Here is a 14,404-nt window from a genome sequence, read left to right as displayed (position 1 = left end):
GAAGTGTGTACCTGAGCTTTGATGTCTCTGTGCAGAACCTTTCTATCATGAATGTGCTTCAGACCCAAACAGATCTGAACAAACCAGTCTATTATCTGTACAGAGGAGACAGGTCTAATTATTTAAAAATAATTCATTCATGCTAATTACAAATAATTATTACAGTTCTGGAAGATTGCTAACATCCTTTTATCCAATCTGTAATCACAATTTGGACCATAACAGAAGATGCAGTCAATTAACATGTTTCTAAAATGCCAAAATTATGGATTCTTCTTGCCTTATTTACAAATGTTGGCACACAGCATGCCAGAAATGAAAAATTAATGTAAAAAAACCCTTAAATATAGAGTAAAGCCTCTATTTTTGTAACAACATTAGCTTAAAAGCTATACTGAAACAACATGTTTGAATGAGCAGATCACTGAAACATTGAAAAATAGCTGATTTAAGTTGTGTAAAATACCTCAAGCTTCACTACAGTGGCGCTTGAAAGTTTGTGAACCCTTTAGAATTTTCTATATTTCTGCATAAATATGACCTAAAACATCAGCAGATTTTCATACAAGTCCTAAAAGTAGATAAAGAGAACCCAGTTAAATAAATGAGACAAAAATACTATACTTGGTCATTTATTTATTGCGGAAAATGATCCAATATTACATATCTGTGAGTGGCAAAAGTATGTGAACCTCTAGGATTATCAGTTAATTTGAAGGTGAAATTAGAGTCTGATGTTTTCAATCAATGGGATGACAATCAGGTGGGAGTGGGCACCCTGTTTTATTTAAAGAACAGGGCTCTATCAAAGTCTGATCTTCACAACACGTTTGTGGAAGTGTATCATGGCACGAATAAAAGAGATTTCTGAGGACCTCAGAAAAAGCGTTGTTGATGCTCATCAGGCTGGAAAAGGTTACAAAACCATCTCTAGAGTTTGGACTCCATCAATCCACAATCAGACAGATTGTGTACAAATGGAGGAAATTCAAGACCATTGTTACCCTCCCCAGGAGTAGTTGACCAACAAAGATCACTCCAAGAGCAAGGCGTGTAATAGTCGGCAAGGTCACAAAGGGCCCCAGGGTAACTTCTTAGCAACTAAGGCCCTGTCCACACGGCAACGGATTCAGGTGACTCTGATAAAATTGTTTATCGTTTCGGCCTGGCGTCCATATGGCACCGGCGTTTTGGGTGCCCCACAACGATATTTTTTGAGAACAGGTTCCAGAGTGGAAAAATCTGGCAAAGGCGCCGTTGCGAAGTCATCTGGATGAGTAGAACGGATTTGTTTACGATGACGTCACAACCACATGACTAGAACAAGCAGCACTCTCGCTGTTTTGTATGAACCACTGCATTGCATTCACTTTTGTATACAGCTTTTCTTTTAAATAAACAAGTAACTGTACCATTTCTTGAATTTCTTTTTTTTATTGGATAAGACTGCTTTTCAAAATGTTCACACACAATATAAAATGTTATATAAATTATATAAAAATGCTTTTCAAAATGTTCACACACAATAAGAAAATTAAGTTATATAAAACTATGCACACTAATAAAACTAATTTGTACACACAAAAGGCACGATTTCCTCGCGTAGTCGCAGCCATCTTCTTCTTGTTGTGTGTTTGTTCCTGACAGTGTTCACACCGGGTAGAAGAAGGGGTTTATGCGCATGCGTCTACTTCTATTGTTCTGGTGTCTCAGATGGGACCGTCTTACAGCACCCCTAGAGGTGTGGCATGTGTATTGCATCGTTTTCAGCAAGCGTTGCGTTGCCATATGTACATGATATTTTACTGATCCGTTGCCCATGTGGACGCGATATTTTTTTAATAAAATCTCGTTGCCGTTGTCGTGTGGATGTAGCCTAAAGGCCTCTCTCACATTGGCTAATGTTAATGTTCATGAGTCCACCATCGGAAGAACACTGAACAACAAATGGTGTGCATGGCAGGGTTGCAAGGAGAAAGCCACTGATCTCCAAAAAGAACATTGCTGCTCCTCTGCAGTTTGCTAAAGATCACGTGGACAAGCCAGAAGGCTATTGGAAAAATGTTTTGTGGATGGATGAGACCAAAATAGAACTTTTTGGTTTAAATGAGAAGCGTTGTGTTTGGAGAAAGGAAAACACTGCATTGCAGCATAAGAACCTTATCCCATCTGTGATACATGGTGGTGATAGTATCATGTTTTTTTGCTGCATCTGGGCCAGGACGACTTGCCATCATTGATGGAACAATGAATTCTGAATTATACCAGCAAATTCTAAAGGAAAATGTCAGGACATTTGTCCATGAACTGAATCTCAAGAGAAGGTGGGTCATGCAGCAAGACAACGACCCTAAGCACACAAGTCGTTCTACCAAACAATGGTTAAAGAAGAATAAAGTTAATGTTTTGGAATGGCCAAGTCAAAGTCCTGACCTTAATCCAATTGAAATGTTGTGGAAAGACCTGAAGCAAGCAGTTCATGTGAGGAAACCTACCAACATCCCAGAGTTGAAGCTGTTCTGTACAAAGGAATGGGCTAAAATTCCTCCAAACTGGTGTGCAGAACTGATCAACAGTTACCGGAAAGATTTAGTTGCAGTTATTGCTGTACAAGGGAGTCACAACAGATACTGAAAGCAAAGGTTCACATACTTTTGCCACTCACAGATATGTAATATTGGATCATTTTCCTCAATAAATAAATGACCAAGTATAATATTTTTGTCTCATTTGTTTAACTGGGTTTTCTTTATCTACTTTTAGGACTTGTGTGAAAATCTGATGATGTTTTAGGTCATATTTATGCAGAAATATAGAAAATTCTAAAGGGTTCACAAACTTCCAAGCACCACTATATGTCATGTTCCATAGTGAGTTTTACACTATGCTACTCTACATGTAAACATGGGTCATAGTACATACAGTAAGACATGCTGAAAAGCATTTACACATGCTGTGTTTGACTTCTTTCTGAGTCATGGAGTTGGAGTCTGATCAATCCCCACATGAAATTGAGTCAGGGTTTGATGAGGTATGGTTTAACCTGGCAAAAACATATCATGGGGAAGAAATGTCATTGGGAAAATGACCACTGTTGTCCCATGTCAGAGAGGAGCAAATATCACAATGTGTGCTGTAATCTTGAGTGCTGGTTTGATCCTACAAATGAGCCAGCTTGATCTCTACAACACTGAGGCACTTCTTTTGTATTTAGATAACCTCAGGCAGAAAGGGAACAGGGAAGAGGAAACACAAGGACATTTGTGATTGAATGGGACAATACAGCATTCCACCATTCACATGCAATCACAAACTGGTTTGCACCTCATACAAGAATGATTTCCCTTTCTTCCCCTGCCCCCTTTTCTGCCTGGAGGTGGAAAGTGTATGATAATCGGTCACATGACCAAATGTCCCTCCTGGATGCAGTGGATTCTGGCATCTCAGCTGAAGACTGTCAGGGGGGATAAAGCATGCCAAGCATTTATATCCAAGGGGCACAGTGAGAGACAACATACTGTATGATATGATGTGAACAAGAACATGTGGCCAAATGATGAAGATCATACAGATTAGAACAGGACTGTGCATTTTTGGGGTGGCACCGTGGTGCAGTGGTTAGCACTGTCACCTCCCAGCAAGAAGGTTCTGGGTTTGAGCCCAGTGGTCGACAGGGGCCTTTCTGTGTGGAGTTTGCATGTTCTCCCCATGTCTGCGTGGGTTTCCTCTGGGTGCTCCGGTTTCCCCCACAGTCCAAAGACATACAGGTTAGGCTAATTGGTGGCTCTAAATTGACTGTAGGTGTGAATGGTTGTTTGTATCTACGTGTCAGCCCTGCGATGACCTGGCGACTTGTCTAGGGTGTACCCCGCCTCTTGCCCATAGTCAGCTGGGATAGGCTGAAACCCTGCACAGGATAAGCGGCTATGGATGGACGTGTATTTTTGTGTTTTTTCCCTTCTCTGCCTTTTTAACTGTATTTTTGTATTTTATTTTTACACATTTGGAACCAAAGGCCATGTATATTTGATTATTTGTTGATCACTGGCTGCAAGTTCATATCTCTAAAGGCTGGTAGTGCAGCAGTTCTGTCACTTACTATTTTTTCTAAAAGAGTGCTGGTCCCAAGCCTAGATAAATTGGGAAGGGTTGCTTCAGGAAGGGCATCTGGTATAAAACCTATGGCAAATCAAATATGTGGAACAGATCCACTGTGGTGACTTCTAACAGGAGCAGCTGGAAGATTCCATAAAGTAAAGATCAAGACTTGTTCACGTTTAGGTAGTCTTATTATTATTATTATTCCAGCTGCTCCCATTAGGGGTCACCACAGCAGCTCTGTTCCACATACTTGATTTGGCATAGGTTTTACACAGGATGTCCTTCCTGACACAACTGTCCCCAGCCTATCTGGGCTTGGGCACCAAGTATGTACTGGCTTGTGCAACCCCAGTAGCTGGGTATTTTACCTAATCTGCATGTCTTCAAACTGTGGTAGGAAACTGGAGCACCCAGAGGAAACCCACATACCCACATGGGGAGAAGATACAAACTCCACACAGAAAGGCCCCATCGACCATGAGGTTTGAACCCAGAACCTTCTCACTGTGAGACAACAGTGCTAACCATTGCACCACAGTGTCGATATGCAAGCAGCAGCCAAAAAAAAATGTAGAGTGGTTTACAGTAAAAGGAAACTGAATTATAAAAAACAGTTGATTTCACATTGTCTATTGTCTGCAGGTAGAACTAAAACATGAGATGTAATACTATCAGGTGTTAGTATTTTAAAAGTAATTGTGCTGTGATTGACTATATGTTCCTCTTGGATAGAAATTATATCCTCTTTGATAGACAGCACTTTGAAATGTAGAGTTGATATTTAATGAACAAATGTGGTTTTGAGCAGAAAATTAATTATTTTGCTAATTGTGTTTTGTAGGTGTGTTGCTGAAAAAAGTATCTTAAGTATGTAAGTGTGTGTGTAGGACATATACCTGTTCCTCTGTGAATGGCTGTCCTCTTTGCAAAGTGATTTTCTTCATGAGATCCCCACCATCACAGTACTCCATCACAATGTAGAGAGTATTTCTCTCTGAAATGCGCGCGCGTACACACACACACACACACACACACACAGAGGTTATAGCGGAGCTTTCCGCATGCAAAGTGTGCAGAACAGAGCTCCATATTTAACAGAATATTGTAATGCATCAACCCAATTGCAACGTATTTCATAAACTCTTGACCACCAGACAGTGAAATTTGTATCTTTATTTACAGAACATAGACGGGGTTTTATCCAGCACTTATTTTTAATTTGCTTTTAAAAAAATAATGTGGGATTATTTCTTACACTGTAGTAGTCCTTGGCATTAACAGTGCAGATTCATTTTTTCTTCTTGAACATTAGTATAGAATTGAACACCAGACATCAGTACTGAAGACTGAAGTACTTGTACTAGGACCACATGCAGCTAGAAGTAAGTTTTCTGATTACATAGTAACTCTGGATGGCCTTTCTGTTTCTTCATGTGCAGCAGTAAAAGACCTAGGGGTGATTATTGACCCCAGACTTTCATTTGAAACTTACATCGATAACATTACCCTGATAGCTTTCTTTCACCTCAGAAATATTGCTAAGAGAAGAAATATAATGTCACTACACGACACATAAAAACTAGTTCATGCTTTTGTTACCTCCAGGTTGGATTATTGTAATGCCTTACTGTCTGGATATTCCAATAAGTGCATAAATAAGCTCCAGTTAGCTCAGCAAGAGTCCTTACTAGAACTAGAAAATATGACCGCATCACCCCTGTCTTATCCACACTGCATTGACACCCAATCAAATTTTGCATTGTTTATAAAATACTACTATTGACCTTTAAAGCACTGAATGGTCTCAGGCCACAGTACCTGAGTGAACTTCTGGTCCTTTATGACCCACCACACCTACTTAGATCAAAAGTTGCAGGCTATCTGCTGGTACCTCGTATAGTGAAGGATACATCAGGGGGCAGAGCCTTTTCTTACAAAGCCCCACAGTTATGAAACAGTCTTCCAAGTAGTGTTTGGGACTCAGACACAGTTTCAGCATTTAAGTCTAGGCTGAAAACATGTCTGTTTAGTCAAGTCTTTTGTTAATAATGTTTATGAGAGAAAGGAGTAGATCTGGAGGGTCCTCAGACATAGAGTGTTTTGGTAAACTGGGATGTATGGATGCTGTCAGTCCCCCACTCGCTTGCTCACTCGAGTTTGTTGATGGTGTAGTGGCTGCTGCTTTATGTCCCGGGGCACTCTCATGCCTGTGTTACCTTCTGGCTCTCCCCTTTTAGTTATGCTATGATAGAGAGTCACGTGGGACCGTGATACAGGATGGACGCGTGAGAAAGTTGCTCTTCACAACTTCCCGAAATTAATCGATAATTATGTGTCCAATGACTCCTTAATATTGTTTGTTATCTGTAGGTGCAGGAATATTGTTACAAGTGAGTAGGTGGTAGTTTGCTGAACTATAAGCATGTCAACGGCGCATTCAAGTTTGAAACCAAGGACTGCTAAGCAAGGTGTTAGCTATGCTAACGTAGCAAGTGTAACATCCAAGAAGGAGCCGCAAACCGAAACTGCTATGGCACCGCCAGGGTTTGCTGAACTGCAGGCAGCTCTTCAGAGGGCGATGGAGGAGATGTCCCGATTTAGTGGAACTTTGTCAAACTGGCAGGCAGATGTGACCAGTGTCAAAACTACTCAAGGTAAAATGAAGACGTATGTTGTATCTATCTTTCAATGACTGAATGAGGCCGAGGGTCAGATATCTGAATTGGAAGATGAGAACGAACGCTTGAAGAAATTAGTTCAAACAAGTGCTCAAGAGCATTCGGAGCTCCATGAGAAGGTAATTAGATTAGATTAGATTAGATTAGATTAGATTAGATTAGATTAGATTAGATTAGATTAGATTAGATTAGATTAGATTAGATTAGATTAGATAAAACTTTGTTGATCCCTTTGGGAGGGTTCCCTCAGGGAAATTAAGATTCTAGCAGCATCATTACAGATAAACAGAGAAAAGAAATAGAGGAAAACTTCTAGATAAATTAAAATAAATTAAGTATTTACATATACAAATATAAAAAGAATAAGATATGGGGAAGAGAGGAAGGGGGAAGAGAGGGGGGAAGAAGGAAAAAAGGGGAGGGGGGCCGCAGGAGAGATATTGCACTTTATATTGCACATTATATTGCACATTGTCCTGTATTGCTTATTGTTAGGCTAGGCTACTGCTTCTTCCCATCCTCTGTCCTCCTGTTACCCCTCTTCCCCCCCCCGAGAGGAGTTGTATAGTCTGATGGCATGAGGGACAAAGGAGTTTTTGAGTCTGTTCATCCTGCACTTGGGAAGGAGCATTCTGTCACTGAACAGGCTCCTCTGGTTGCTGATGATGGTGTGCAGAGGGTGACTGGCATCGTCCATGATGTTCAATAGTTTGTCCATAGACCTCTTCTCTGCCACTGTCACCAGAGAGTTCAGCTTCATGCCGACCACAGAGCCGACCTGCCTGATCAGTTTGTCCAGCCTGGATGTGTCCTTCTTGGATGTGCTGCCCCCCCCAGCACACCACAGTGTAAAACAGGACACTGGCGACCACAGACTGACAGAACATCCACAGGAGTTTCCTGCAGATGTTAAAGGACCGCAGCCTCCTAAGGAAGTATAGCCTGCTCTGTCCCTTCCTGTATAAGTGTTTGGTGTTGCAAGTCCAGTCCAGCTTGCTGTCCAGCCACAGCCCGAGGTACTTGTAGGAATCCACAGCCTCCACCTCGACTCCCTTGATCAGAACTGGTTGTGACCTTGGTCTGGACCTCCCAAAGTCAATGACCAGCTCCTTGGTCTTTGAGGTGTTGAGCTGCAGATGGTTCCTGTTGCACCACACAGCAAAGTCCCTCACCAGGCTCCTATACTCCTCCTCTCTGTCGTCACTGATACACCCAACAATGGCTGTGTCATCGGCAAACTTCTGAATGTGACACAGCTCCGAGTTGTAGCAGAAGTCCGCGGTGTACAGAGTGAAGAGAAGAGGGGCCATCACCGTGCCCTGGGGTGCTCCAGTGCTACTAATCACAGTGTCAGACGTGATGTCCTTCAGCCTGACGTACTGCGGCCTGTCAGTGAGGTAGCTGGAGATCCAGGTGACCAGGAAGGGGTCCACTTGCATCTTGTTCAGTTTGTCCTGAAGCAATAGGGGAGCAATTGACATGGCTAATACGGAGAGGCGCCTCAATGTGCGAATCTTTTGTTTAAAAGAAAAAAAAAGAAAGCCAGATCAAACTTCGTGAGCACATGAGGGACTTTTTTTCTGAAGCCTTGGGAGTGGATGTAGCCGACTCTGATTTGCAAATGATACACAGAGCTTTGTAAGAAATGCCATCAGGAAATATGACTCCTCATCCAGTTATCGTCCGCTTCCAGAGTTTTTTGGTAAAAGAAAGTGTCTTGGCAGCGACGAGGGCTAAGGTTCACATTGGTGAAGGGATTCATTGGAACAACTCCAAAATGTCTGCGCTCCCTGATATGACCAAGGAGGTTGTCGATAAAAGAAAGCAGTTTACCGAAGTCAGGAAGAAATTGCACAAGCTGAATGTCCGTTTCACTTTGGCATACCCTGCTGTCCTTTGTTTTACATGGAAGGGGGAAAAGGTGAGCTTTGTGGATCCTCAAAGAGCAATGGAGCTGCTGTCTGGAACGGGATCAGCCAAGGCTGACCCCAGTTAAAGTTGGAATGGTCTCGGGACTGAATGCTTTTGATATGTTTTACCTTCTGATTAGTTTCTCTTCTTATTTATTTATTCATTTTGTTTTTCTGGAGCTGGATTTGCTACATGGTACATGGACCTACTAACTAAGGAAGATTTTGATTCTAACGCGGACTTGGATTGTATCTATTTTTTGAAAAGTGAGCGCACAAGATGTGCAGACAGGACAGTAGCCTCTGGCTATAGATAGCAATCCAATGTGAGTATTTTGAGGCCTATTAGGCTACTATTTTGTCTTCATTTATTTCTCTGCTCTTAATGTTTATTTGGAAAAAAACAATCTAGAAAATATGGACTTACATATCAGCAGGTTGTATAGGCTTTGCACTCGCAAATTTGCAACACTGGAGTGACGTAGTTTAGTTTCATGGAGAGTGTGGCGGGATCAGAGGTTTTTGGCTGTTGCGCCCCACGGACCATGTGTGGGTTGGGATATTCCCCTGAAGAAAGACATTTTGAGGGCTTGGGAGGAGGGTTTAAGGGGTTCTTTTTCATTGTTCATGAATATTATGTTTTGTTTAGGATTAGGTTTAATGTAGTATGCACAGCACAGCTGACAGATTGGGTAAATGAGTGTTTACCTCTTCTCTTGTTACACGTACAGCTGAATGATAGCCTACTTGGTATTGCCTAATGGCTAAATTCATAAAGGTCATTACATGGAATATCAATGGTTCCCAGAACCCTATTAAAAGGAACAAATGGTTAAGTTATCTGAAGTCTCATCAAACTGATATTGCTTTAATACAGAAGACTCATATGGAGGGTAAAGAAGCAGACAAACTTAAGCGAGCCTGGGTAGGGCAGGTTTTTCACAACTCATACAGTAGTAAGAAGAACAGAGTGGCAATATTGGTACATAAGAGATTAAATTTAGTAATGCTTAACCAGAAAAAAGATGATGAGGGAAGACTGATTTGTATACACATTGCCATTGATGGGGTAAAATTTAATACATGTAATCTGTATGCTCCAAATAAAGATAGTGATTTTTTCACATAGTTAACAAGGTGGTGGGTGAGCTTGGGAAGGTCAGACAGTGATGGCAGGGGACTTCAACCAGGTTCAAGATGCTCTTTTAGACCGTACAACATACCATAAAGCAGTGCCAAGAGATAGATTAGCTATACAGTTAATGATGAAAGACCATGAGCTAATTGACATTTGGAGGGTGGTCAATCTCAGAGAAAAAAAAAAAAAGAGTACGCTTTTTTTCACACGTGCATAAATCATACTCAAGGATTGATTACTTTTTAGTTTCCGGTAAATTGACTGAGATGGTGGCTGATTGTAGTATTGGAGTTATAGCTCTGTCTGATCATGCACCAGTAGAGCTAACAGTGATGTTGGGGTCAAGTAGTTCAAGTGTGAATAGATGGAGACTTATGGCCCTTTTCCACTACCCTTTTTCAGCTCACTTCAGCTCGCTTCAGCTCACTTCAGCCCGACACGGCTCGCGTTTCGACTACCAAAAACCAGCACGACTCAGCTCGTTTCAGCCCTGCTTAGCCCCTAAAACTCGCACCGTTTTGGAGTGGGGCTGAAGCGAGCCAAGCCGTGCCGAGTGAGGTTGGGGGCGTGAGCAGACACTCCCCTGTGCACTGATTGGTGAGGAGGAGTGTCCTCACATGCCCACACACGCCCCGCGAGCGCGCTGGGATCTGTAAACACCGCAAACCCGGAAGGAGAATAATTACGAATTACGAGAATTTCTGAAGCCTTATGCGCCTCGCCTCATCTATACGCTCTTGCCAGTATCTGTCCACGTTGTCGGTGACAACAAGCCACAGCACCAAGACCAGCCACACTAACGACTCCATGTCCTCCATGTTTATTGTTTACTCTCCGGGTCGTGAGACTACCGCTTAAAAGATCACTGATGTCACTGTTTGCGCTGCTTAACGACATCGCCTGACGTCCACCCACTTTCGCTAACTCCACCCAATGTGTCCACCTACTTCCAGCCAGCACGGTTCAGCGCGGTTGTAGTCGAAATGCAACTCCAACAGCCCCGCTCAGCCCGACTCAGCACGGCACGGCTCAGCCGCGTTTGTAGTGGAAAAGCGGCATTAATGTCTCATTGCTCCAGGACCCCACACACAAGACAGCTTTGGATGCTGTCCTTAAGGATTTTTTTTTTATCAGAATGTGGGCTCAACAGAGAGATTGAGAACTGTGTGGGAAGCATCAAAGGCGTATATAAGGGGTCATCTTATTTCACAGTCAAGTTATTTGAAAAAAATTTCCAAAAAGAAGATTAACGATTGAGAATCTCAGATTAAGAATAAGGAAACTGAATTATCACAATGTTATAGTGAGCGCAAGTTTAAAGAAATCTGTAATTTGAAATATCAGCTCAATGAGATATATAATAAAAGGGTGGAATATGCCATCTTTAGGATGAAGACTACTTTTTATGAAAGTAGAGAGAAGGCGGGCAAGCTGTTGGCCACACAGTTGAAATGGAAAGATGCAAGCCTTTTAATTCCTGCTATCAGTAATGACGAGGGGGAGATATTAACGGATAAAAGGGAAATTAATGGTATATTCAAGAGTTTCTATGAGAATTTACAGTGGGGCAAAAAAGTATTTAGTCAGCCACCAATTGTGCAAGTTCTCCCACTTAAAAAAATGAGAGAGGCCTGTAATTTTCATTATAGGTACACTTCAACTATGAGAGACAGAATGGGGCGAAAGAATCCAGGAAATCACATTGTAGGATTTTTAATGAATTAATTGGTAAATTCCTCAGTAAAATAAGTATTTGGTCACCTACAAACAAGCAAGATTTCTGGCTCTCACAGACCTGTAACTTCTTCTTTAAGAGGGTCCTCTGTCCTCCACTCATTACCTGTATTAATGGCACCTGTTTGAACTCGTTATCAGTATAAAAGACACCTGTCCACAACCTCAAACAGTCACACTCCAAACTCCACTATGGCCAAGACCAAAGAGCTGTCAAAGGACACCAGAAACAAAATTGTAGACCTGCACCAGGCTGGGAAGACTGAATCTGCAATAGGTAAGCAGCTTGGTGTGAAGAAATCAACTGTGGGAGCAATTATTAGAAAATGGAAGACATTACAAGACCACTGATAATCTCCCTCGATCTGGGGCTCCATGCAAGATCTCACCCCGTGGGGTCAAAATGATCACAAGAACAGTAAGCAAAAATCCCAGAACCACACGGGGGGACCTAGTGAATGACCTGCAGAGAGCTGGGACCAAAGCAACAAAGGCTACCATCAGTAACACACTACGCCGCCAGGGACTCAAATCCTGCAGTGCCAGACGTGTCCCTCTGCTTAAGCCAGTACATGTCCAGGCCCGTCTGAAGTTTGCTAGAGAGCATTTGGATGATCCAGAAGAGGATTGGGAGAATGTCATATGGTTAGATGAAACCAAAATAGAACTTTTTGGTAAAAACTCAACTTGTCATGTTTGGAGGAGAAAGAATGCTGAGTTGCATCCAAAGAACACCATACCTACTGTGAAGCATGGGGGTGGAAAAATCATGCTTTGGGGCTGTTTTTCTGCAAAGGGACCAGGACGACTGATCTGTGTAAAGGAAAGAATGAATGGGGCCATGTATCGTGAGATTTTGAGTGAAAACCTCCTTCCATCAGCAAGGGCATTGAAGATGAAACGTGGCTGGGTCTTTCAGCATGACAATGATCCCAAACACACCGCCCAGGCAACGAAGGAGTGGCTTCGTAAGAAGCATTTCAAGGTCCTGGAGTGGCCTAGCCAGTCTCCAGATCTCAACCCCATAGAAAATCTTTGGAGGGAGTTGAAAGTCTGTGTTGCCCAGCGACAGCCCCAAAACATCACTGCTCTAGAGGAGATCTGCATGGAGGAATGGGCCAAAATACCAGCAACAGTGTGTGAAAACCTTGTGAAGACTTACAGAAAACGTTTGATCTCTGTCATTGCCAACAAAGGGTATATAACAATGTATTGAGATGAACTTTTGTTATTGACCAAATACTTATTTTCCACCATAATTTGCAAATAAATTCTTTAAAAATCAGACAATGTGATTTTCTGGATTTTTTTTTCTCATTTTGTCTCTCATAGTTGAGGTATACCTATGATAAAAATTACAGGCCTCTCTCATCTTTTTAAGTGGGAGAACTTGCACAATTGGTGACTGACTAAATACTTTTTTGCCCCACTGTATATAGTTCAGAAATATCTGTAGATGAGGCTAAGTATGAAGATTTTTTTTGAAAATAGAGATTCCCAGGGTGTCTTCAGCACAAGTGAATATCGATGCACCCATAGATGAATCTGAGGTTAGGTCAGCTATTGTGTCAATGAAAGCTGGAAAATTGCCTGGTTTAGATGGCTTTCCAGCTGAATATTACAAGACTAATATTGACCTACTAGCACCTACCTTGACCAAGGTTTATGCAGAAGCACTGGAGGTGGGGCAACTGCCTCCTACTTTTAATGATGCAGTGATATCTGTATTATCCAAAAAGGATAAAGACCCACATGAGCCAAGTAGCTACAGGCTGATTAGTTTGGAAAATGTGGATTGCAAGATACTATCAAAGGTATTAGCAATGAGATTGGAGAAAGTTCTGCCAAAAATTATCAATGAGGACCAGATTGGATTTATTAAAGGTAGATCGTCGGCTGATAACCTTAGGCACCTTTTACATCTTATATGGTTAAACTGTAAGGAAGATGCTCCCATAACTGCCTTTTCCCTTGATGCTATAAAAGCATTTGATAGGGTAGAGTGGGGGTATTTGATATATACAACCCCGATTTCAAAAAAGTTGGGACAAAGTACAAATTGTAAATAAAAACGGAATGCAATAATTTACAAATCTCAAAAACTGATATTGTATTCACAATAGAAAATATACAACATATCAAATGTCGAAAGTGAGACATTTTGAAATTTCATGCCAAATATTAGCTCATTTGAAATTTCATGACAGCAACACATCTCAAAAAAGTTGGCACAGGGGCAATAAGAGGCTGGAAAAGTTAAAGGTACAAAAAAGGAACAGCTGGAGGACCAAATTGCAACTCATTAGGTCAATTGGCAATAGGTCATTAACATGACTGGGTATAAAAAAAGCATCTTGGAGTGGCAGTGGCTCTCAGAAGTAAAGATGGGAAGAGGATCACCAATCCCCCTAATTCTGCGCCGACAAATAGTGGAGCAATATCAGAAAGGAGTTCGACAGTGTAAAATTGCAAAGAGTTTGAACATATCATCATCTACAGTGCTTAATATCATCAAAAGATTCAGAGAATCTGGAAGAATCTCTGTGTGTAAGGGTCAAGGCTGGAAAACCATACTGGGTGCCTGTGATCTTCGGGCCCTTAGACGGCACTGCATCACATACAGGCATGCTTCTGTATTGGAAATCACAAAATGGGCTCAGGAATATTTCCAGAGAACATTATCTGTGAACACAATTCACCGTGCCATCCGCCGTTGCCAGCTAAAACTCTATAGCTCAAAGAAGAAGCCGTATCTAAACATGATCCAGAAGCGCAGACGTCTTCTCTGGGCCAAGGCTCATTTAAAATGGACTGTGGCAGAGTGGAAAACTGTTCTGTGGTCA

General features: G+C 41.8%; 1 protein-coding gene across 2 annotated transcripts in view; it reads right to left on the bottom strand.

Moving 5' to 3' along the window:
* Positions 1 to 14,404, bottom strand: part of LOC132896423 (serine/threonine-protein kinase Nek5) — a 186,335-nt gene that overhangs the window by 133,850 nt on the left and 38,081 nt on the right. For both annotated transcript variants that reach the window (XM_060937239.1, XM_060937240.1), the window contains exons 4-5: positions 4,998 to 5,095; positions 12 to 95 (exon numbers count right to left, since the gene is read on the bottom strand). In XM_060937239.1, the coding sequence (XP_060793222.1) occupies positions 12 to 95; positions 4,998 to 5,095 (182 nt within the window). The remainder of the gene's footprint in view (positions 1 to 11; positions 96 to 4,997; positions 5,096 to 14,404) is intronic.

Source organism: Neoarius graeffei, chromosome 13 (genome assembly GCF_027579695.1).
Source record: "Neoarius graeffei isolate fNeoGra1 chromosome 13, fNeoGra1.pri, whole genome shotgun sequence".
Lineage (NCBI taxonomy): Eukaryota > Metazoa > Chordata > Actinopteri > Siluriformes > Ariidae > Neoarius > Neoarius graeffei.
Note: the sequence above shows the minus strand (reverse complement) of the source record. Positions and strands in the feature narration are given on the sequence as shown.